Source organism: Mytilus californianus, unplaced genomic scaffold (assembly GCF_021869535.1).
Source record: "Mytilus californianus isolate M0D057914Y unplaced genomic scaffold, xbMytCali1.0.p SCAF_8, whole genome shotgun sequence".
Taxonomy (NCBI): domain Eukaryota; kingdom Metazoa; phylum Mollusca; class Bivalvia; order Mytilida; family Mytilidae; genus Mytilus; species Mytilus californianus.
Window position 1 is genome coordinate 81,879,047 of NW_026262734.1, and position 25,014 is coordinate 81,904,060.

Here is a 25,014-nt window from a genome sequence, read left to right on the forward strand (position 1 = left end):
CAGATGATTTACTGGCATATTCCTTCATTGGCTTTCCTAGTTTTATTCCTTTGAGCCAAGATTCAGTACCACATATGATGTCTGGTTTGATGTAGTTTATGGAAGCAGATAGTTCATATTCTTTGTCCGTGATACTGCGGCAGTTTACCGTCATTATACGTAGGTTACCTTCGGGTGGTAATTTAAGTACATTTGACGTTGACGGAACTACTGTTCGTAACCAATGTAAGCAAGATGGCGGCGATAATAACATAAACTGGCTCGACATTTAAAATATTTGTTTTCACTTTGCGTTCATCGTTAAATTAAATAATAAACACAAATAAAATTGAGAATAGAAATGGGGAATGTGTCAAAGGGTAGAAAACAACCGAAGGCCATTTATCGGTCTTCAACACAGCGAGAAATCCCGCACCCGGAGGCGGGTTTCAGCTGGCCCCTAAACAAAAATGTGTACTAGTTTAGTGAAAATAGACGTCACACTAAACTCCAAAACATATAAATGAACTAAAATTAAAAAAAACATACAAGACTAACAAAAGCCAGAGGCTCCTTACTTGGGACAGGCGCAAAAATGCGGCGGTTTAAACATGTTTTGTGAGATCTCAAGCCTTCTCCAATACCACTAGTCCTAGTTGAATAAACAAACACACAGCAATGTGCACAGTACCACTCAGTTTCATTTGAATGATATAAGATATTTTCGTAGTTTTTTTTTATCAGATAGCAAATTTTCCGGAGTACATTTTTATGCGTTAGTGAGTGAATTGGTCCATTTGATACACCAATTAATCCCTTTAAAAAGGCGTGAAATCCTATAATAATTCTATGTTTAGTCCGAATCATCTCTTCCGGCAACGCACAAACAAAGACATATACAAACAAAAGATATATAAATGCAATAATTCGTGAAGACCTATAGGGCCACACCACACCTAAATATAACAACCGACTTAATCTTCGGTCTACTTTCCGAAGAGAGTTGGAACCCTATTCAGTTAATGCTTTTTTTAATTTAGCAGGGAGAATTTTAGAAAGAGTATTATTTATTATGTCAGTATCGATGCATGGACTATTAAACTGATGATATCTCGGGGACAAACCGTTTACAAGCAATTTTTTGGCAATTGTGTACATTTTCTCTTTGATCTAACTGCCTACTATTTTTAAGATCATTGACAGGACTTGATGCTCGAAATTATTAGGCAATGACGTCATGTATCAGTGCAGCAACGTCGCGTGCTGAGAAGATGCTACAGCTCTTCATTGAGTATGCTAAAAGTAGCTTTATACGAGAAAGATTTCTATGGAGGACCGCAGATGACATGGACGTAGATATAGAGTTCGCCATCACAATACCCGATAAACATGTCGATAGATATATATATATAAACTGTTGAATGCCTGGAGGAATGATTTTGTAAACAGAAACATGAGTTATCCTTCATTTACAGAAAAGTTTAAAATTAATTTAAACAAACTTGATTGGTCAAAGCAAATAGAACTTGCCTGTAAGCAAGATATCAAAAGTGAACATAGAGCTCTTCGAGGCAGTTGCTTAATGGGTTCTGTTGACATCGTCAAATGGATGAAAAGTAAGAATAGTGACATTAGCTATTGTGGAGAGGATGGTTATTTCCTTTTATTATTTGCAAGTCAACAAGGACGTGTTAATGTTGTTAAAGAATTGTTACAACAGTCAACAGATGCGACAATCAGTATCGACAATGACGTGTTATGTCTAAGGTTGAACGGTCATAAAAGACATGTGCATGTAGTTAAAGAAATGTTGCAACATGCAATACATGTCAATAAATGTAGAAAAGATGGCACCACACTCCTACAAAATGCTTCTGTTGAAAACAGAATAGAAGTTGTAAGCGTACATCTTCAATGTCGAGATATAAGTAGTAATCTCTGTGATAAGAAAGGACGTTCCACGCTTTATTGGGCAAGTCAGCAAGGACATGTTGGTGTGGTTAAAGAACTGTTACAACAGACGGCAATGATAAATATCTGTAGTAATAAAGGTGATTCACCTCTATGGATAGCTCGCAAGAATGGACATGTAGTTCTCGTTTGAATTGTTTTACATTGTCATTTCGGAGCCTTTTGTAGCTGACTGTGCGGTATGGGCTTTGTTCATTGTTGAAGACCGTACGGTGACCTATAGTTGTTAATTTCGGTGTCATTTGGTCTCTTGTGGAGAGTTGTCTCATTTGGTAATCATACCACATTTTCTTTTTTATATTTATAGACGTTGTTACAGAACTGTTACAACACTCAGCAGATATAAAAAAATGTAAAAATAATGGCGTGTCACTTCTTTGGATGGCAAGTTACCAAGGACATGTTAATGTTGTTCAAGAACTATTACATAATTCGACATGTTCTACAGAAGTCAATATCTGTAACAATAAAGGTGTGTCCCCTCTGTGGACAGCAAGTCAGGAAAGACATGCCAATATTGTCAAAGAACTATTACAACATTCGGCAGAGGTATATCAATTTGAGAAAGATGGAATCTCACCACTACAGATTGCTTGTTATAAAAACAAGATTAATGTTATACATGTACCTCTGCAGTGCGCTAATGTTGATGTCAATCTCTGTGACGATAATGGAGGATCCTCCTTATATTTGCAAGTCAGGAAGGTCATTTTTATGTTGTGAAAGAACTGTTAAAACATTTCGCAAAAGTTAATACATGTAACGACAAGGGTCTTTCGCCTCTATGGATAGCAAGTCAGGAAGGACATGTTCTTGTTGTTAAAGAATTGTTACAGAATTCAGCAGACGTAAATACCTGTAACAATAAAAGTGTGTCACCTTTGTGGATAGCTAGCCGTCAAGGACAAGTTAATACCGTGAAAGAACTCCTTCGCCATTTTGCACAGGTCAATAAATGATGTAATGATGGCATCCCACCGCTTCAGATTGCTAGTTACAATACTATACAAGTACTATTTCAATGTCAAGATATCATTATCGATTTTTGTGATAAGGAAAGACGTTCCTCGTTTTATTGGGCAAGTCAGCAAGGACATGTTGGTGTTGTTAAGGAACTATAATACAATTCAACATGTGTAAAAGAAGTCAATATATGTAACGATAAAGGTGTGTCCATTCTGTGGATAGCTAGTCAGGAAGGACATGTAAATATTGTCAAAGAATTATTACAACATTCAGCAGAGGTAAATAAAAGTGTGAAAGATGGCATATCACCATTGCAGATAGCGTGCTATAAAAACAGGATCGATATTGTACGTGTACTTCTGACTGTTGACCGTTATGGAATAATAGTTTCACAGATGATATCGGATATGTTCCTTATCACATGTTATGTCGTAATTACAATCCACTTCCTTTTTCACCACGAATGTGACCTACTGAATTAGACTTTTTTATCGGATTTGTAATAACATGAGCAACACGACGGGTGCCACATGTGTAGCAGGATCTGCTTACCCTTCCGGAGCACCTGAGATCACCCCCAGTTTTTGGTGGGGTTCGTGTTGCTTAGTCTTTAGTTCTATGTTGTGTCTTGTGTACTATTATTTTGTCTGTTTGTCTTTTTTTTTAGCCATGGCGTTGTCAGTTTATTTTCGATCTATGAGTTTGACTGTCCCTCTGGTATCTTTTGCCCCTCTTTTCTGCAGTGTGATGATGTTGATATTGACCACTGTGATTTTAAAGGAGGATCCTCACTATATTTGACAAGTCAGAAAGGACATTTTGATGTTGTTAAAGAACTGTTAAATCACTCTGCAAAAGTAAATAACTGTTATGACAAAGGTATTACCCCTTTGTGGATAGCAAATCAGGAAGGACATCTCAATATTGTGAAAGAACTCCTACACAAATCAGCAGAGGTACATAAACATAATGATAAAGGTGTGTCACCTTTGTGGATAACAAGTCACCAAGGACATGTTGATGTTGTTAAAACCCTATTAAAACATTCATCCGACGTCAATAAATGTTGTGATGATGGTATTTCACCTCTACAGTTTGTTTCTTACAACAACAAGATTGAAGTTGTCAATGTTCTTCTTTCGTGTGTTGATGTTGATATTGATCTCTGTGATAATAATGGACGGTCCTCACTTTATTGGGATAGTCATCAAGGACATGTTATTGTTGTTAAAGAACTATTACATCATTCCGCCAAAGTGAATAAATGTGATAATAAGAACATATCGCTGCTACGAAAAGTTCGTCAGGAAGTGCATGTTGATATTGTCAAAAATGATACAACATTCAGCAAAAGTCAATAATTGTGAAGATAAACGTGTCTCATTTCTGTGGATATCAAGTCAAAACGAACATGCTTATATAGCTAAAAATCTTTTACACCATTCTGCTGAAGTACATAGATCTACTGATAAGGACATATCACCTCTGTGGATAGAAGGTCAGCGAGGACATGTTAATGTTGTTAAATAACTGTTACTACATTCTGCGGACATAAATAGCTGTAACGATAAAGGTGTGTCCCCTCTGTGTATAGCAAGTCAGCGAGGACATGTTAATGTTGTTCAAGAATTGTTACAACATTCAATTGAAGTCAACAATCGTGATGATATAAGGCGTGTCACCTCTGTAGATAGCAAGTCAGACAGGACATGTACCCGTTGTAATAAAACTGTTAATACAATCCGCAGACGTAAAAATCTGTAACGACAAAGGTGTGTCATCTCTGTGAATAGCGTAGACATGTTAATGTTGTTAAAAAATTGTTACAACATTCAATTGAAGTTAACAAGTGTGTTTTTTGGATAGCAAGTCAAGCAGGATATGTACCCATTGTTAAAGAATTGTTACAACATTCAGCAGCCGTAAATAGCTTTAACAATAAAGGTGTGACACCTCTGTGGATAGCATGTCACCAAGGACCTGTTAATGTTGTGAAAGAACTTGTTCGCCATGGGCCAGAGGTCAATAAATGTTGTGATGATAGCACACCACCGCTACATATTGGAATTTACAAAAATAGAATTGAGGTTGTAAAAGTACTTCTTCGGTGGATGTTCTTTGCTGTTTTTAGCAAGTCATCAGGGACATGATTATATTGTTAGAGAACTCATACAACATTCGACTGAGCTGAATAAATGTAATAATAAGGTTATATTGCCTTTCAGGAAGGCACTTGCGACTGCACATGTCATTTCTGTAAAAGAACTATTACAAAATTGAATATATGTCACTTCACAACTACAGCTTGCTTGTTATAACAACAGGATTAAGGAAGTAAATGTAATTCTTCAAAGTTATGATGTGAATATTAATTGCTGTGATAAGGATGGACATTCTTCAATTTATTAGGCAAGTCAACAAGGACATGTTTATGTTGTTAAAGAATGTTTCCTACATTCAGCAGTAGCAAATAACTGCAATAAAAGAGCTGCATCACCGTTGTGGATAGCAAGTCAGAAGGGACATGTCAATGTTGTTAAAAAACTGATCAAACATTCAGCAAAAGTAAATAAATGTGATCATAAAGGTGTGTCGCCTCTGTGGATAGAAAGTCAGAACGGAAATTATAATGTTGTAACTGAACAATTTACAGAACTATTACAATATTATGCCGAGGTTAATAAACGCAGTACGAATGGCACTACACCACTGCAGATTGCGTGTTGCAACATAAGGATAGATGTCATGAATGTCCGTCTTCAGTGTAAATATATTGATATTAATCTCTGTGTTAATGATGGACGTTCTGCACTTTATTTTGGGCAAGTAAAGAATGATATGTTAATGTTGTTAAATACCTGTTAAATCATTCAGCAGAGGTTGATAACTGTAGAGGTAAATTGCATTACCTCTGTGGGTAGCAAGCTGTGGAGGGCATGTCCATGTTGTTAAAGAACTTTTACAACATTCAACAGAGGTAAACAATAGCGATGATAATGGTGTAACGCCACTATGGATATCAAGTTACCAAGGGCATGCTAATGTTGTTACAGAGCTGTTACAACATTCAGCAGACGTTAATAAATGTGACGATAATGGCGTGTCACCTCTGTGGGTAGCAAGTCAGAATGGGCATGTTAAGGTTGTTAAAGAATTGTTACAACATTCAGCACAGGTTAATAAATTTAATGCTAAAGGTGTGTCAGCTTTGTTGATAGCAAGACAGAAAGGACATGTAGCTGTTGTTCATGAACTATTAGACAGTTTAGCAGAGGTCAATAAATGTTGTCTTGACGGTTCAATACCACTGCACGTGGCTTGTTATAACAACAGGAAAGAGGTTGTTAATGAACTTCTCCGGCGTTCTGATATTGATATTGACCACCATAATAATAATGGATAAACCGCACAATATTTGGCGAAGAAAGGAGGACATGAAATTATTTTTCTGATACTGCAAGGACATATTCGTTTTGATAAGGATCTATTAAAACATTAAGACATTAATTTATTTAAGGTCAACTTTGCCCGCGGGAGTTAGAACCTGATTTTATTAGTAAATTCTTAAATTATCAATGTGCAATAACTGCACTACTGATACCTTGGTCCTCCAAGAGTGGTAAGACTAGATTTTATATAAAAAAAATGAAAATAAGACTTTATACGTCTATAACACTTTTCTGGATTAACCACCATCGGGAATTTTTAAACATTTGAAAGCCAGAATAAAAGAAATAAGTAGAAATGTTAAGAGCTATATGAACAAAAAGGACATACAAAATAATATCCAAATTCTTCTGTGGTAAACTTTACCTGCGGGAGTTTTAACCTTAGTTTCAAAACTTTCTACATGTTATAAGTTAGTCAACATTGAATTCGGTTATTTACATTATTTTTTAAATTACGAGGTACATAGTCTATGCTTTTCAATAGAGCCATGAGTTAAATATTGTTCCAACTGTCTATAATTGTAATGAATTAAGCGATTTGTTTATAATGTCTTATTGGTTGGATTCTATGTTTTGTAGGTTTTTGAGTGTTTTTGTCTTTACAAAACAGCAGCTAAAATATTATGAAAAAGAACATAATTCGTACGGCAGTAAACATGTTAAACGTTACATGAAGAAGCGTTCATTGCGTTGTCCCATTGTTTAGTTGTGGGTGTTAATCTTTAATTTTGCGATGGAACAAAGGATTTCTAGTGGTAAAGTTGAAGGTACCGCTTCCAAGGATTTATGTACGCCATTATAATTTGGTAAACATGTATGGTATATATTTATCTCAGATGACCAGGGATGTGTTCCAATAGTCGTAGCCACAATCCAGAACTCTTTCCTCGTATGAAGACATCAAAGAATGAAACTAATCACCGATTTGTACTTATCATGAGCAACTTGACAGTTTGCGGAGGTGTTCGTGTTGATCATTCTTAAGTTCATTATGTTTTGTAGACTTTTGTTTATCTGTTCGTCGTTGTTTGCTTTTTGTCGGTTTCTTTTTGATTTTGCATTTCAATTGTCTCTTCATTATCCTCGGTCCCCTTTTCCATTGCATTAGTACAATGTACAATTGCAACTTTTTGTATAAGGTGGGGTCTAATTTGCTCAGGGTACTTGTACATTTAATTTTTGATAATTAAAGTTGTCTGTTTTTATCACAGAAATGTAATTGAAATTATTTACATTTGAAATTAGCAACTTGACAGGTATAAACTTAAATACATCATTTTCTTCATTGAACAAATTTCAATATTTATTTGAGTGTCAGTCTCTTATTGTTAAAAACATAAGACATAAGTTTACTCAAGAATATTACTATAGATATCCATATATTGAGAAAATATAAGAACTGATTTCATTTTGCAGTATTAAAGTAAAGAAGAACTTTTCACTTTTTATAAATAAAATAGTTATAATATTATACATGTTATAGTCTCATTTATATAATTATTTAGATAATGTTCTGTAGTTGCAACCATAGTTATTATTGTGTATTTTACCTCTTGTTACACATGTATATCTGCATGAGTGTTTCTAAATAAAGTATGTGTTGACTTGTAGAACTTATCCAGATTTGCTTTTTATAAGATAATCTTTGAACTTAGAACTACATTTTCCAAAATATATCCACTACTATATAATGTATAAGTTTGTTTTATTTGAATATAAGAATTGCATCCACTGCGATGGAATGAATGCTGATTTTTCACAGTAGTAAGAAGTTGAATTTATAATATGAATATATCTTTAAATATTCGCCGGGATGTTTGTTTTATCCAATATAACACTAGTGTAATATATTATTTTTTTAAAGCTTGTAGTCTGAATTCAAGATTGGAAGAGGGAAAAGTAAGCTAAAAAATTCGATGCTACTTTAAGATATGATTTAAACTTTGCATATAGCATGTGTGCAGAATGATTCATAGTCTGCGTGTATCAATAAAAGAGTAAAATATTATTAATATTGAAATAGGTTTTATCATGTACGTTATTACTTTGCCTCAACAAGTCAAGGAATAAGTATTATTGTACATGTTGTATTACCATTGGTGTATATATGCGAGTTCAGAGCCAAATATCAGTAACTATTCCAATAAAAATTATGTTAATGTGTACTGATTTTGTGTCATGGATAGATACCCCATATCCTTTGTTTTTCTATTATGTAGGTATATCTTAAGGACCCAGCAGATTTGAATGTATTAACTTAATTTGGTTACGGTTTTAGTTCAAAAAATTATTGTTCATTTTTTTATCTGATTTTATGTAGCCTGTAGTTCTAAGTAATAGAATACTATAAACTTGCAGAAATATATATTTTGGAAAGTAGATCAATATCTAACAAAAAATACGTTACCGTGACCTGTATTTAGCGATCGTCAACTTTTGTTTTAAGGTTTTTGTCGGAGTAAAATTTACAGTTACTGAAAGTAACAAGATCGTCTTTACCATGTTTACATGCGTAAAGAAAGAGTTCAGCATATAGAAAAAGTATGTCATTTAAACCTTATTTATGCTTCATCGACCTTGGTTTCGTTTGAAGTTTTACCTCATACTAGTATATCGGTACTTAAAAGTTCCAGGTGAAATATTTTGAAATATAAGATTTTTTTTAATTTTATATTGCATTGTCTCCATGTTTTTTTATTATGTAAACTTGTACACCTTGAGTAGTATTTTATTCCATTTATTATACTTATTTGTTTTGAATTTTACGACTGTTCACTTAATCTCAGATTTTTCACGTTGTATTGTTTTTTTTTTGTTTGTTTTTTTTTTTAAACATTAAGATATTTATTTAAGTTGTGTTTAAAGAGTACAAATGGTATCAACTTGCAAATAAAGTCAGATGGAAGTTAAAGTGATAACAGTATTCCAAACGGTTAACATACATTGGTTTCCAAAATATAATGTGTATGTACAATCAAAGACATCAAAAAGAAGAATAAGTAGACAAAACCATTGATAACAGTTTTAATTCTAATGCTGTCCAATTAATATGCTAGTAAACCATATTTCCTTCGTCTCTATTTGATTGGCTGAATAATACATGTATTATTTATGTTACGAATACTTCTAAAAAAAACGTCTGAAACATTTTCAGTGTAGTGTTCAAATTCATTCATTTTCATCAATTTCTTATACCCTGGAAAGAGGCCATATATCGTATAGCCTTTGTTTGGGGATTTCATTGACTGCACATAAAGAAGTTTAGTGTCATTCACGAGCAAGAATTATACTGTGTGTTGTGAAGAATATTGTAGTGTTTTATTAAAAATTATCACCTCTCGTTTACATATTTATATGTTGGACACATTTATTCATGGTGTTGTTTGTTTATCTTAATAGTTATTGTATTCAAAACAAACTATAACCATGATAACTTTGATCTGTTTTTGTAATCTAGTTTAGATTATTAAAAATGTATATTTATCTACGTTTCCTTAGTTGCTAACATCTACGTCATTTTGTCTCCAGTGGATACATGTAGTTTTCTTTTTGACAATCATTCCACATCTCCTTATATTCTCTGACATCAGTGTTACAACAGCATCCGTCAGTATCATAAAATCTTGCCCTGAGTGATCCTAGCATATTTCCAAAACATACAAAAACGAAGGAAAAAAATCTACATCAGAAGTGACTACTACTTACTGTCAAACTCTTGAGTGGAACTGCAATTACACACAATTCAAAGAGCATAGTTGGCAAAAATATAAGTAATATTCTCAAATATCAAAAAAGGTTATTTCGTATAATTAACGATGAGACAAAAAAAGATGAGAAAGTCATTGCACGTCTATAGTTGCAACAAGAGTACACACACTAAAATGTCTCGCCTGCCTTACTTACTAGTATCATGATTAAATATCTGAAATGCGAAAGTTTTAATACAAGAGAAAACGAGTCATTATCTTTTATCAAGTTAGGGCTGCAAATACTTGTCACTTCTATCCCTCCCAATACGCTATAGTCGATTGTTCCGTAAAGGTAGTGATGAATATCCAAAATAGTTCCAGCTTTTTGAATTTTGCCTTTGGTGTTTCAGGTTCTTCTTAATATTTCCATAAGGTTGCGGTTATTCAAATAGTACAAAATTCCTAATATTACAAATAAAATCATAATGCCAGTTGATGCTCCTAGATAGGAAACTAGTAGTTCCGTCTGTGATAATCCTGAAAATATGATTTATTCGTAATAATTCATCTAAATTCTAATTTATTTTCTTTTTCATAATAAACTAACTTTCGAACGACATAGAAAGTCGAAAAATTAATTTATAATGTTTCCATTTAGAAAAAAAAGAGACTAAAACGGTAAACAAAAACTGATAGGGAAATAAAGGCGTGTATAGTTGTGTCATCCAGTATTCATTCATTGTATGTACTGTCGAAAAATAAGACGTAACAACAACAAACAACAACCACCAAAACACTACACATTACACAAATACTGGGAGACAACTAATAAACTACACAAATACTGGGAGACAACTAATAAACGCATCATAGATACCAGCTGAGTTTAAATTTCATACGTCAGACACAAGTTTCGTCTATAAATGACTTGTCAGTGACGCTCGAATAAAAAAAAGGCCCAATAAAGTACGAAGTTGAATAGCATTGAGGACCCAAAGCTGCTCTTGAAGTATTTACTGTGATGCTACACTATGGCACCATCGTGTTGCTCGTTAGTCAAACAAGCGATTTAAAGAGGAATTCAGTTGTCATATCATAAAGGAAGAAATGATGTCGTAATTATGGCAACGACAAGTGGATCATTTGACACAGATAGCGATCAACCAAATCATGATGGCATCCATAAATATTCGAAGAGACGACCTCAAAATAGCTATTAAGCAACAAGAGTTACATATCTCCTTGAAATAACCAGCCAAGGGACCAGTGCTTCGATTCTAGAATGAACATATTGATATTGTCTTTATCAAAATTATGATTTTCAAATTTGAGAAATTATTTTAAATGTATGTATCATATATATCATTTATTAATTATCCAAGTCTGATTTTACTTTTGGTCCCTTTCTGTTTTATCAGCTCTTCAACGTTTGTATTAGGTATTTGAGTTTCATATAGTTTGTCCTGGATCACAATTGAAGAGACATAAGTCGATAGTCTAAATGCGCATCTGATGCAGTAAAACTGGAACCGTAAATGTTATAACAAGCATCATATGAATATCCAAATAGAACAAAACACTTGGTTGCATTAAGGCTTTCATTTCATTAATAACATTTTGGTAAACAGCACTTACTGGTTTTCTGTTCCACTGACCCTGTCTCTTCTGTTCGACTTGGTAAATGAACTGAAATGAAAGGAACACAAAAATGTACCAATATAAACCATGCTGTGATATAGGCGTGGAGGCGTTAAATCGGATGTCTCGTGTAGGGATGATGACACGGCCTCTACATGTAACAGAACTCTTTCAACAACTCTCTGTGCACTCAGAAGGGTGTCATGTTGCAATGCAATATTTGTCATCCCTATCTAATATAACTTCATTTTCAAGTGGTACTCCAAATGACTCGCTCTTCATTCTGGTCGACCCTACAGTTGCAGAAACTACTATTTGTTTGAACAGTTAATTGTTTCTAGTCCTGGCATTGCATAAAACAATTCCCTTTGGAGGTTAGGCAAAATACAATCAATCAATCAATCAATCAATTGATAACATTTTAACGGTGCAAATGTTACTACACCAGATGCACATTTCGACAAAATGTCTCTTCGGTGTTGCTCGGGGCCAAAATATTTGAAAACCTAAACCTTATTTCAAAAATAAAGTGCTGATAAACTAAAAATGACAAAAGTATAGCCAAGCCGGGAAAGTGATTAACTACATCTAGCCGTCATATTTGAAATCTATAAGTGTATTTTCAAGTGTGTCTATTGACATCTAGATGTGAATTTTGTATATATATATATTTTTATATATATTTAAAATCTATGTGTGGGTTACTTTTTACTGGATTGGCTTTGATTTACCAGAACCTTTCTTAAATCTGCTAGGTTACAGTAATACCCTTATTGGCCTACAGCTATACAATACAAACTTGAAACAGATGAAATATGACCGAAAGTAGCAAAGTTGACGGCGGATAAAATGTTGAGATTCTAATAAATTTACTGCCATTCAAATATTATAGGAATACAATCAATCTAAGTACTGAAAGAAGGTTGCACAGTTTTAGTCACAGCTGCTTTGTTGTTGTGCTCTCAAACATTTTTTACTTTAATGTCTTAGAGTCTTGGGCACTAAAATCAGTTTCAGAAGCACACAATTGTACGAAAACTAAAATAGATGTAACTCCGTCTCTGCCACGCTACGTAAAGCAAACCCACCGCTGTTTCGGAGTTGGATAACTGTAGTTACTGCTGCTAGTTGAATATCAGTTGTTTAGAGTAACTCCCGCCAAGTTACCAATACTTCGGTACAAAAACGTTTTGTTGACAGATGTATTCAATGTGAAACTTAATCGATATATTCTACTATCTTGCTTTTTGGTGTAGCTTTAAAACAATTATAATGTCAAAATTACCATCAATTTGTTCATATTTGTTACAGTAACGCTTTCTGTAGGAATGGTTTCGACTTTATATTTTAGTCCAGTTACGCTTTCTGTAGGAATAGTTTCGACATGTGTTGTACTTTTTTGTCAAAATCCATTTAAAAAAAATTATATATCTTAGATACCATGCATGCTTATAATTTTGTACGCCAGACCCACGAATAAAAAATGTTAAAAGGTCAAATAAAGTACTTAGTTCAAAACGTTTAGGACCCAAAATGCCGAAAGAATTTAATTAAAGAAGGATAATTGTACATGAAATAACCATGCATGCTAAATTTGTTTATCTCGTGTTTTTTTTTTAATGAAAAGATAATTCATAAGTTCTTCATCATATAGACGGAACAGTTTATCAAGGACCCATAACCAATGTCTAATTGGTTAAATCAGGGAATTTGTAATAACAAAGTATAATAAAGGTATGGAACAAAGATTAAAAAAATCTATTTCAGAAAATAGTTGCGTTAAAACATTAAAAAAAACGTGAACTTATAGTTGTAGCATGTTAGTTCTTGGTAAAAGTCAAATTGTATAGTGATCCTTCAAACGGGAGAAGGTTTGATAAGACCCATTATTTTGCCCCTGAAATTGCAAAAATGACATACAATGGTCAAAATTTCAAAATAAAGTTGATTTTATTGATAAATGAACAGAATTATAAACTTAATCTGGATGGCACTATGTTGTCATACACATGTCGAATTAGATTTATATATGACCATCTTAAACATAGTTTTCGGACAAAAATATATTAGCTAGACGTGACCAATTGTTAAGAAAGCACATTCAAACATCAACATACGTGTAGTTGTAGTCTCTGCGTCTACACATCCTTTGACATGGTCACATCTGTAATTTAGAATAGAAATGTTATGGATAGTAAAGAACAAGTCCAGGAGGCTTTCCGTTGATAATACCAGTCTTATGTAAGGACATTTTCTCCGCTGAAATTTTCATTTATAATGCTATGAGGTTTGGTCCTATAATAATTAAGTAGAGATAAATTGTGTTATTTGGAAAAGATATGTACCTGTTGTACATGAAACAAATTATTATGTTCTAGGAAACAACTAATATCAAATATTTCTCTTTTTGTTGTACATGTTGTACTATAGCTGGAAAACTGTGATAAATCAATTGCCAAGTTTGAAAACCAACATTTGCATCAACTAGTAAGCAAATACAATCATCGATAGTTTTTGCAGCGTTTGAAAAAAGGAACAGAGTGAGAAAATTAGTAGGGAAATAAAAAAAGTCAAAAATGTTCTAAAAAACTCAATTGTGAAATTGGTCAAGTAAAACAATCTCTCAAAAATTTGGAGAATTGTATCTGCTGAGTGTAAGATAGAAGTGCCTGCATCCCTCATGCTGATCATAAAATGTATAAAGGTCTATGTAAAGTGACAATCGAAAAGAATAGAACGGGATTGCGACGGTGATATGTGGATATTCGATTGCGTTCCTGCAACTAAGAGCCAAAAGGTCGATATGTAATATGCTTAATGTTACAAACGTTTTAGATGTCCTTTGAGTGAATTAAGTAATAGCAGTAACAGTATCAGTTAATAGGATGACCAAGTTGAAAATCGGCTGAAGCTTGAGTTTCAACTCTCTCAGGCAAAGTTGTCCTTAGGCGGTTATTAGCTATTCCTTGTATGCCATGTTCGGTGATTTAGCTTCAAAGTTTTGTATTTGAGCGTTCCTGGAAACTCTTCAGTTGCAACATATTCATACAGTTTTATTCTAATTTAATACCCAGTTCTCAAATGAAAGTTCATTTTTTTAATCATATTACCGGCAATATGAAAATAGTTTCCACATGATTTATTAAATAATTGTAATTGGCTTTAAACAAGATTTCAGTAACTGCCAGTACTCTTAGATCGGTACTTTTTGTCTCTTAAGTCTTTTTATTAGTTATTTATTTTTTTATCTTTTTGTCGATCTGATGAGTAAAGCCTGTTTTAACCTTTGTTTACAGTTTGTTTATGGTGTGTTGTTACATCACTGTCCCAGACTATAGGAGGATTGAGCGCTTGCAAACATGATAAGACCCGCAACATTCTGTATGTGCCTGCCCCTAGTCAGGAGCCCATAGAAAGATATTCCTCCAAATTATTTTTTTTGATTTTCTAACATCACTTTAGTTGACACCAACATTTTTTTCAGTTTCACAAAAATCTGTACCGTCGGAAAACAATTTATAATAAGAACGATGTCTATATCTTAATTTTCGTTGAAAACTTCCCAATTTTCATAAAAATCATAAAATCATTTTGGCATAGCATATTATACCTATAAACCAGTTTTCGTTGAAATCCACATTAAAATAATTATTCAGAAAAACTGGGTAAAATTTCATCGGCGTACAATCCTTATCTCTGGATCTTTTGCGTTTACAATAATTTTTTACGGGCATACATGTACAGACAAACAAACAGAAAGACGAATGGACAAAGTGAAAAAAATATAGGGCTCCCGCAACCTTGATGCGGGGCTTTTAAGGAGATGTCGTATGACTGTAAATGAGACAACTATCTATTACTATTCTAGTTTAAACTCTTATCATGGATATAATCAAACTCACCTCTGGGAATCATTGCAATAACATGCAAACCAGCATCCGTCACCGTATAAATCAATTGGACATGGTTCACAAACTTTGCCATTTTTTGACGTGAATCCAGGTTTGCACCCTGAAATTTTTTATTATTTAAACACGTCCAAAAAAGTGTGCTTGGGTTATATATACATGTTATGGTGTGTGTGATATATTTTTGTCCTTAATATTAAGTATTTGAAATGAAATGAAGACACCACAAAAAGTTATAATTCTGTTTAAATAGGTTCAAATGTTGACTGCTCAAATTAAAAGAGATGTGCAAATATAATGTTTTAGTCACTATTTGATTACACTACCAAGAATTTACCCACGTTTTTTTGGTACATTTCTACCCTCGTACATATCAGTACTGTTCGGCAAGACTAAAAACTTGTAATGTTATACTTTCTATTATTTCAGTACTGTTCATTATTATACAATAACTGTACCGTAACTAATTCTATAAATTCAGTACTGTTTTTTTCAGTACTGATTTCGTCAGTACTGTTTCAGTACTGATTTTGACAGTACTGTTTCAGTACTGATTTTGTCAGTATTGTTTCAGTACTGATTTTGTCAGTACTAGTTCAGTACTGACTTCGTCAGTAATGTTTCAGTACTGATTTTGTCAGTAATGTTTCTGTACTGATTTTGTCAGTAATGTTTCAGTACTTAATTTGTCAGTATTGTAATTGTACCGATTTTATTAGTACTATTATTGTACTGATGTTTGTCATTTACTTTTTTAATAAATACTTACTTTTTAGTGCGCACCTTATCCATATATATCAAAAATAGTTGTTTCTTTAGGTATAGCTGTAGCAGTCGATTTGGTGTGGTTTATCTTTTTAATCTGAATGCATTTTGTTTCAAAAAATATTGGGAATTGAAAACTTATAAACTAAGTAAGTATAGTATGGTATATTGTGACATGTTGATGACTCTTTTTTATTTTTTTTATATTTTGTATCTTGTGTAGACATCGCTGATTCAGTGTTGACCTCTATCATTAGAGAAATTTTGACACATGTGCATCTGAGTACAATTGGTATCCAAAAATAGGTTGGATAATTCCGTGACTATATTATTATAATCCTTGTTTAGCTGGCTACATATAAAAACTTATGGTTTTTCTCTTCGACTATATCACTCTGCTGAGCAGGACTTTTTAGCGACGTGAAAATGACTGAGGAAAAGTATCAAGCTTACTTTCGTCTATCAAAAAACTATTGAAGTGAAGGGAAAAACAACAAAAATGAAGCAAGATAAGCAGTTTATCGGATTTTCTCTAGGGAATTCTTTACCCTTTAGAAGCACATGAATTCATTCCCGGTTTTTAGTCGAGTTGGTGTTGTTTCTTTTTATGTATTTTAACTGTTGCTGCAAATGCACTTTGGTTTTATGAGTCTTTGTTTACTCCTTGATTTTGATTGCGACTGTCTTTCTGTGTTTAAAAAAAAATACGCAATCGACACCAGAGAGATTTACATTGTGGTTCGAGGCTGATATTTTACAATATCAATGTGTATAAAACCGCACAATTTATACATATATCTAACAAGATAAGAATCTTCAATACTGATCATTTTTGGTATTTTGCTATTGCTTAAAACATGTTGACTTTAATGATTCCATATGTTAATATGTTAGGCAATGTATTGTAATTAACATAAAACAATGTCTCATCTCCTTTTTTTTTATCATAACTGGAATTTCTTTTATTTATCATAACAATTGTTTTAATATAATAATCTTTATTGTCAAATAAACATATGAAGTCTGTGACAAAAATGTCAATCATTTTCATGCCGATAATTTGTAAAGTTTCAAATGATTTTTCTTTCATATTTTCCTTTCAGAGTAAGAATACTTGAAAAAACTGGGAGGATTATTATGAGAAAAATAAGATAATGCCTTTACCAAGTTAAGAATATGACGGTTGTTTTCCATTCGTTCTGCTATTTGATGTGCTTTAGCGTTTGGTTTTGCGAGATGTTTATGAAATTTCCCCGCTTTTTAAAATTTTTCAGAGTTCAGTATTGTTGTAATCTACCTTTAGAAACATAGTTTGTAATCTTGATTTTTGGCAGCAGCAGACTTTATTTCATATGGATGTACCAGTGACATTTAAGTTTTTTTTTATTTATGTAAAAGCTGGCAAACATGGCGTATTCTTGCTATGTAGCAAGTTTTTGGTGAATTTGAAAACAATTTTTCATAAAATATTGCCTGCAAGCACCACTACATTTTTTTTATATAACGGAGGAATAAGATTTGCACATTTTAAATTATTTAAAGAATATTTCTGTTGATATATATATATATATTAAGTACAAAATATAGTTAAATTCAACAGAAACTTAGGATACAATTGTACTATATAACCCCTTGACTATTTTATGACCCTTGTAATTAAGGTTCATAAATAAAACAATCAAAGAAACACTTAATTTTGCTTGTATCATGTTTTATTGCTCTCCCCCCTTTGCCATCTTTTCTTTGGAATGCTTTATAGAATGTCAGTTTCCTGGCTGGTGTCTTTTCCTCAATTCAGTCTCACATATGATGTCTTGTTACATGTAGATTGGTAATTCCAGAGGACTCCCTAGTTCTAATATGAGCTCATTACAAGCATCCATCTTTTATGTTTTGGTACTTGTACGAAATTCAACGGAATTACATGGTTTATGATTAAATATTGTCTTTTCTGATGAATGCCATATTAAAATACATCCTTCTGTATATAGGTCTTTAATTTTCACATCGTACGTTCCCATTTCAGCGGCTGTCTTCTATGCTGTTAATCATTCTGAGAATTTATTCCTAAATAAAAAAAGCAAAATATGATAATTAAATCCATCAACCTCGAAGTATTGGTGTTTGCCAGTGACAAATATTTCATGCACATGTAGCTTTAACCATCAGTCTATTTATGTGCTCTTTATAATAATTATAACGTGTCAAAAGTTTGCAGTTGATGATTAAAATGGTGTAGAAAGTTTCTGCAAGTCATAAAAACATAAATAATTAGTTTCATGATATGTCTTCAACTTAGTATTTTGCACCATCTCCAAAACCAGAGTGATCGCCTAGATCCAGCATGGCTGAATAAAAAAATCTAAAAGTAAATAAAATGTTATTGTAAAACATTTCAAACGAGAAAAATAATAAACAATATATAGCAGTCAATGTGGCGGGATTATATAAGATTGTTGACACCTGGGACAATGGTGGACTAATATCAAAATGTATCACAAATAAATGAAGCATCGGTAAAAAAAAAACCCGGTCAAAATAGGAACAAGTGGGATCGGGACAGAAGAGAAAGAAGTGGGAAGTGGGAAAAGATCGGAAAAAAATACTGTGTGACAAAAACACAGGATTTGAGGAAATGAGCATGTGTCGGTCGGATCCAGCAATTTTTAAAAAGGGGATCCAAATCAGGAGATAGGGTTCCCAAATTTATTTTCCCTTTCAAATGCATTAATCGCCAAAATAAAGGGGGTTCCAACCCTCGGACCCCTCCCCCTGGATCCGCCGATGCCCACCCCCTTTTCCTTATCATATGTTCAGAAACATTCAGGATTTATCATTCTCAAATATCAATTATTGATTGATATTATTTCATAACGTTTGGTCAAGTAGTAATGAATATGAATATTCCAACTATATGTCCCCATTCAAATTCATTGATCGTCCCATAAAAGGGGGGTTCCAACCCCCGGACCCCCCCTAGATCCGCCAATGTGTAACGCGTATTCTCCTACTTAGGATATGTGTTTTAAATTAGCCATGCGGCATGCGACAATTTTCTCAGTTTTAAAATATTCAATATATACCATACCTTTTGTCCAGAAGAAGTGTGAACTGTTGACTTGTTGAAATGTCAGTGCGAGTGCAAAAATAACGTTTGTAAACAATGAATGACGTCATGAAATCCAATCACATAAACGTAGGCAATTGTAATACTATGTTCAATATTAACCCTCTTGCTGCCAAAGGGACATTTACGGCTTCTACACACAAATCTTGTTGATTGTGTTGAACGTCAAAGTTCCATAGTAACGTCACAATACTGAGAAGCACTGACAATGTCAAAAGACGGCGCCAAAAGGACGATTTTGGCGGGAATGAAGGTCATGAAGCAAACTGAATTAAATGCATTATTTGTATACTTAAAACGGATGTCAAAAAATGATACAGGATCATAAGCTTGTTAGTACTGTAATACCAACTTATTTAACGTGTTTACTAATTATCTATTTTCATGTAAAATGTTGCATACTAGTACTTTCGAGAAATTTGTTAAACGTCAGTTTTTTTTCATACATCTTTCAATCAGAATATCTCATATAATAATCGCATTCCTAATAAATAATCATAGAAAAGGTAACTGTTATACTTGATTACGCGAAATATTAATATACACAATACACGCTTTAGTTAAGAGAACTGGAAAATTTCTTTAGGACTCAAATGCCGCGATTGAATTCTCAGTGAAGATTTTTTTTGTAAAAGTACATAAATGTTACCCGATATACTTGTACTGCCATACGATATTTCAATACATTTTATTCCCGTTTCATCATTTAAGCATTAATATAAAAAATATTTATTTTCATTCGAAATGGGGATGCTAAATAAGGGAGCTACCATTTGATTTTTATGGGGGTCTAGGATGAAATTTGAAAAAAATAGGCAGACAGGAGTTTTGAGTAAAAAAAAAGGCAGGATGAGACACTTGCAAAAAAAAAAGTCGGGATGACAATTTAGGTAAAAAAAAAGTCAGGATAAACTTAAAAAAAGGCAGGACCGAATAGAGTGAAAAATAAAAAGGCAGGACAGAGATTACAACTAAAAAAATTCAAAACAAAATTTTTCATCCTAGACACCCCCCCCCCCCCCCCTTCCCATAAAAATCAAATGGTAGCTCCCTAAGTAGGTGACCCAATGATTTTTTTCCTATCCTACAAATCATCCTTTCCCAGCACTTGGCAAAATCTCAATTTTGAGCCATTCATCACAGATCTTTTACTTTGTAGGACCCACTGAGCAACAGATTTATTGTACATTAAATTTCAGACGTCCTAAATATTGCATGAAATACATGTACTTGCCAACTTGGTTAAGAATCAGTTATGCATTTCACTTGACAAAGATAAAACAAAAGCGCTTATAAAGCTAGTAGCAATGGGTATATTATTTTCATTTTTTTTTATAAAGACAAGAAAGATAAAAAAAAAAAAAAACTATATTTCAAGGTTAAAAGTTGTATTTTTAAATAATGTTGTATCAAAAACATCGTTTATAACAATCTTAGAGCAATAGTTTTCATAAAATTACTTTTACATCGCTTTTCATAATTACGGCTCCATTGACGCGGGAAAAATTATGGACGGCGGGAAAGCGCTGTTCTACAGCGAGGCACAAGTTTTGCAACGTCACAGATATGAAACGTCAATATGCTTTTGGCGCGACAAAGCAAGAAAAAAACTCAGCAAGAGGGCGGCAAGATTTTGAGACAGAGAAAATATTGTTCTACAAGCCACTTGCAAAAAGTCTTAAAGTTATAGAAACAGACGATTTCCACGACAAGTCAGAGATGGAGGGTCCTTTTCGAATCGTCTACGAATTGCTATTGTTCATGTAAGTTTTACAAACTTAAGAAATCATACTTTTACTCGTTTTTTTTTGTGAACATCCTGATATAATTTTTTAGATTTTGTCTTCTATTTCGACAAAAAACTAGGCCTATTTGATCCTATTTCAATGCACTTTTTTAGTGCTAAGTCAATAGAGTTGGGTGCTCATTTTCGCCATAATTTTCCATGTTTTCTGCAGTTTATGTTCAGCCGGTATTTATGTTTTTGAAGTATACTGATATTTCTATATGATGATAACATCAAAAGAAAAATATTCTTAGCTTGAAAACGTGTTTCTTTGAAAAAAATTCATCTAAAAAGTTAGATTAAAGGCAATTTGAAATTTCCTGATGTTTTGTCAAAGGGGGACACATATTCGCCATTTTTACACATCTATTTAAAACCACATAACTGCAGCTTAAAACAATATTTATCAAAACGTTGTACGTTTTTTTGGTCCTTTGCGGTAAGTGCCAAAATTTTGTCTAAGTTTAAAAAATAATCATATTTGTTATAAAAATATAATTTACCGTCACATTTCTTCCATTTCATCCATCCTTTGAAGTTTTTACACCTCAAAATCATAAAACGGCGAAATTGTGTCCCCGGCGAATATGTGCACCTCACTCTAATTATTTTTGTGAACATAACTACACACTTCATGCATGTAATTATTAAGAAAAATACATCCAAAAAAAACGAAAAGAATAGAATATTAACAATGTCAATGAATGATTTTTTCCTCAGTGTCATCTGGATTATATAACGGTTTAGCACATAAAGTTACAGTATAAAATTACCTTAGAGTCTACCTTTTTGATTCCGTTAACGTCAGACGTATGCAGTCAAATTCACAACTGTATTCACCCAAATTGCCTTTTAAAACAAACAATAATTGTGTGTACATTTGGTTCACATGCATGTTGACATTTATGTGTAAGACAAAAAAATTATTATGTCAAAAAATGTCTTTCCTTTGGAATTTAGTTCAAACGGGTTCCATAAGGGGTAACAGAACGTTAGACTTGCATATATTTGTTTATAAAAAAGAAGATGTGGTATGATTGCCAATGAAACAACTCTACGCAAGAGACCAAATGACACAGAAATTAACAACTATAGATAGGTCACCGTACGGCCATCAACAATGATCAAAGCCCATACCGCATAGTCAGCTATAAAAGGCCCCGAAATGACAAATGTAAAACAATTCAAACGAAAAAACTAATAGCCTAATTTATGTACAAAAAAAATGAACAAAAAACAAATATATAACACACCAACAAACGACAACCACTGAATTACAGGCTCCTGACTTGGGACAGTCACATACATACAGAGCGTGGCGGTGTTAAACATGTTAGCGGGATTATATTTTTTACCTATATTCTTTTATTATAAGATACAAACTAAAGAGACATAAATTTTGCCTCCAACGGCAAGTGAGAAAAGACCAAGAAACAGAAAACAGACAATTATCCAATGTCCCTTCTTTTTTCACGGATTTAATGCAACTTTAGAATGGCAGGCTTTCATATCAGTCGATCCTTTGTTGTATTTATGAAGTAGCCATAAAGAATAGAGAATAATGTGGTGCTTAAATATAAAGAAAAGAGAATAACAGGCAAAATTTATAATAAATAGTGAAAATGGTATAAAATATTAAAGAATACAGAAATGAAGAAACCCCATCCAGACCCTTTTATAAAGTGCACAGTTTTCTTTGCTTTCTTAATCTTCCTGTGTGAACCGGTCTTGTCTTGGTTTTCATACGGCTACAAGGGAAACTGCATGTGAAATTTATATGAAGAGATCATGTACATACACTTTGTAGAAATATATATTTTTTTATTGGTCAATGATTGAATTTATGTCGGTTCAAGGCTCCATTAGTCCGACACCCCAAAAGTCCGACGACCCAATGAACCGACACCCTAATAATCCGACACATAATTATTGAACAAAATTTCGTATAAATAATCTTTATTTCAAGAGGATAATTCCATTATATAAAAATAATCCTACTGAGTCAGTGAGAGTCCTCAAAAATACTAACACATTCATAAAGTACTTACAATACATGTATTCAAAATGTGCTTAATGTCCAGTGGCAAATATTACATGCATGTTCCAAACAATTAAATTATATAATAGTTATTGAAAAACTGGTCATGATCGTGATATATGGACTGTCCTATCTATGATTATAGAATTGACTGTCATACAGACTCTAATTTCATTGTCATGGATCATTGAACATGTCAAGGTTCTGTGGTACTTTTATGCATTAAACTTTCAAAAGAAATAGTGCATGGTCAGTAAAGCAGGCACGACATTTCAGCGTGGACACTCTTGTTATATAAATGTGTTATAATATTTCAATTGACCACTATTTCCCAAAGATTCCTGATTTAGGACAGGCACTTTTATTCCTGTTCGTGTATGTGGCGACTTAACCCACCTGCTATATGTCCTTTTGCCCTTATGTCCCATGTGTCATCAATTGCTCATTAACCACTTGACAGAACTTTGTAACACTTCGATACAATCTTTCTCTCATGATGTACTTTTTCAAATGACAATTTATAAAGTATTAGGTTCATAAATAATACCATAAAAAGCATGTTGGGAATAACAACTTTTTACAAATTGATGCAAAATATTTGATGCAGTATCTATTGTTATAGGTTTCCAAAAATGGATCCCACCAGAACAAAAATAATAAGTCTATGAGGAAAATAAAGGCATAGATCAACAACTAAAAACTGTAATGCACAGATAATATATAAGATCGAGATAGAACTGGTAAGAAATTAGGATTTTTTTAGGTAAGTATTTTCAGTTTGTCCGTATTATTTTATTTCAATAACATGAAATGTTGTAGTCCGCTCATGAGACAACAAACCAACAACGATTAATTCAAAAGAATAGAGACCAGCATTCAACAATTGAAAGATGTCAATATGGTTAACAAAGAATCCTATGGGAAGTACATATCCGTACACAAAACCTCTCAGTTAACTGTTTGACAGATTGCATTGATATTGTGCTCGAATAATCAGATTATGTTTTGTTTTGGTGCCGATCCAAAGATGAGTGTCACATCAGGACATAGTTTAACATATGAACCTAAAGGAAATCTAAACAAAGATCTCCTTCTCTGAAACTTGATTACAGATTGAAATGATAATTTAATCAGAATTGCCACTGTTACAAATAATGAAAAATTCAACAACAAGAATACTTTTTAAAAATTTTTAAACGGCTGTATAAAATAATGAAATGTTGTATGATTGCCAATGAGACAACTACCCACCAAATTTCAGATGAAGTGGATATTAACAATCATAGGCAACTGTGCAGCCTTCAACAATGAGAAAACCCATACGTTTAGTCGTCTACAAAAGACGAAGACATGAAAAATATGAAACAATTCAATTTAGAAAAGTTAACGGCCTAATTTATAACAAAACAATTTAAGAATGTCAGACTGCAGCCTATATTGAAAACATGGAAATTTGCCAACCCAAACTTGGGGCGCTAAAATTTTTCTCCCAATCGTATTAGATCAGTTTTCAAGTAGGTAACCCATACATTATTCCATTCTTTTTTCATTTTTCTCCATGATAATATGAACCTTTATTTACGTAATACCACCTTTAGCAATGCACGTACACTATACATATTATGTTGTGGTTGACCTATAGTTGACCTTATTATTGGACTTTAACAAACATGATAACATTGAAATCTGACAGTGTTA

General features: G+C 33.0%; 1 protein-coding gene across 1 annotated transcript in view; it reads right to left on the reverse strand.

Moving 5' to 3' along the window:
• Window positions 1-10,156: 10,156 nt before the first annotated feature.
• Window positions 10,157-25,014, reverse strand: part of LOC127711191 (multiple epidermal growth factor-like domains protein 10) — an 18,046-nt gene continuing 3,188 nt past the window's right edge. Inside the window, exons 3-6 of the mRNA XM_052217157.1 lie at window positions 15,595-15,703; window positions 13,810-13,856; window positions 11,690-11,740; window positions 10,157-10,591 (exon numbers count right to left, since the gene is read on the reverse strand). Of these exons, the coding sequence (XP_052073117.1) occupies window positions 10,461-10,591; window positions 11,690-11,740; window positions 13,810-13,856; window positions 15,595-15,703 (338 nt within the window). The 3' untranslated portion in view covers window positions 10,157-10,460. The remainder of the gene's footprint in view (window positions 10,592-11,689; window positions 11,741-13,809; window positions 13,857-15,594; window positions 15,704-25,014) is intronic.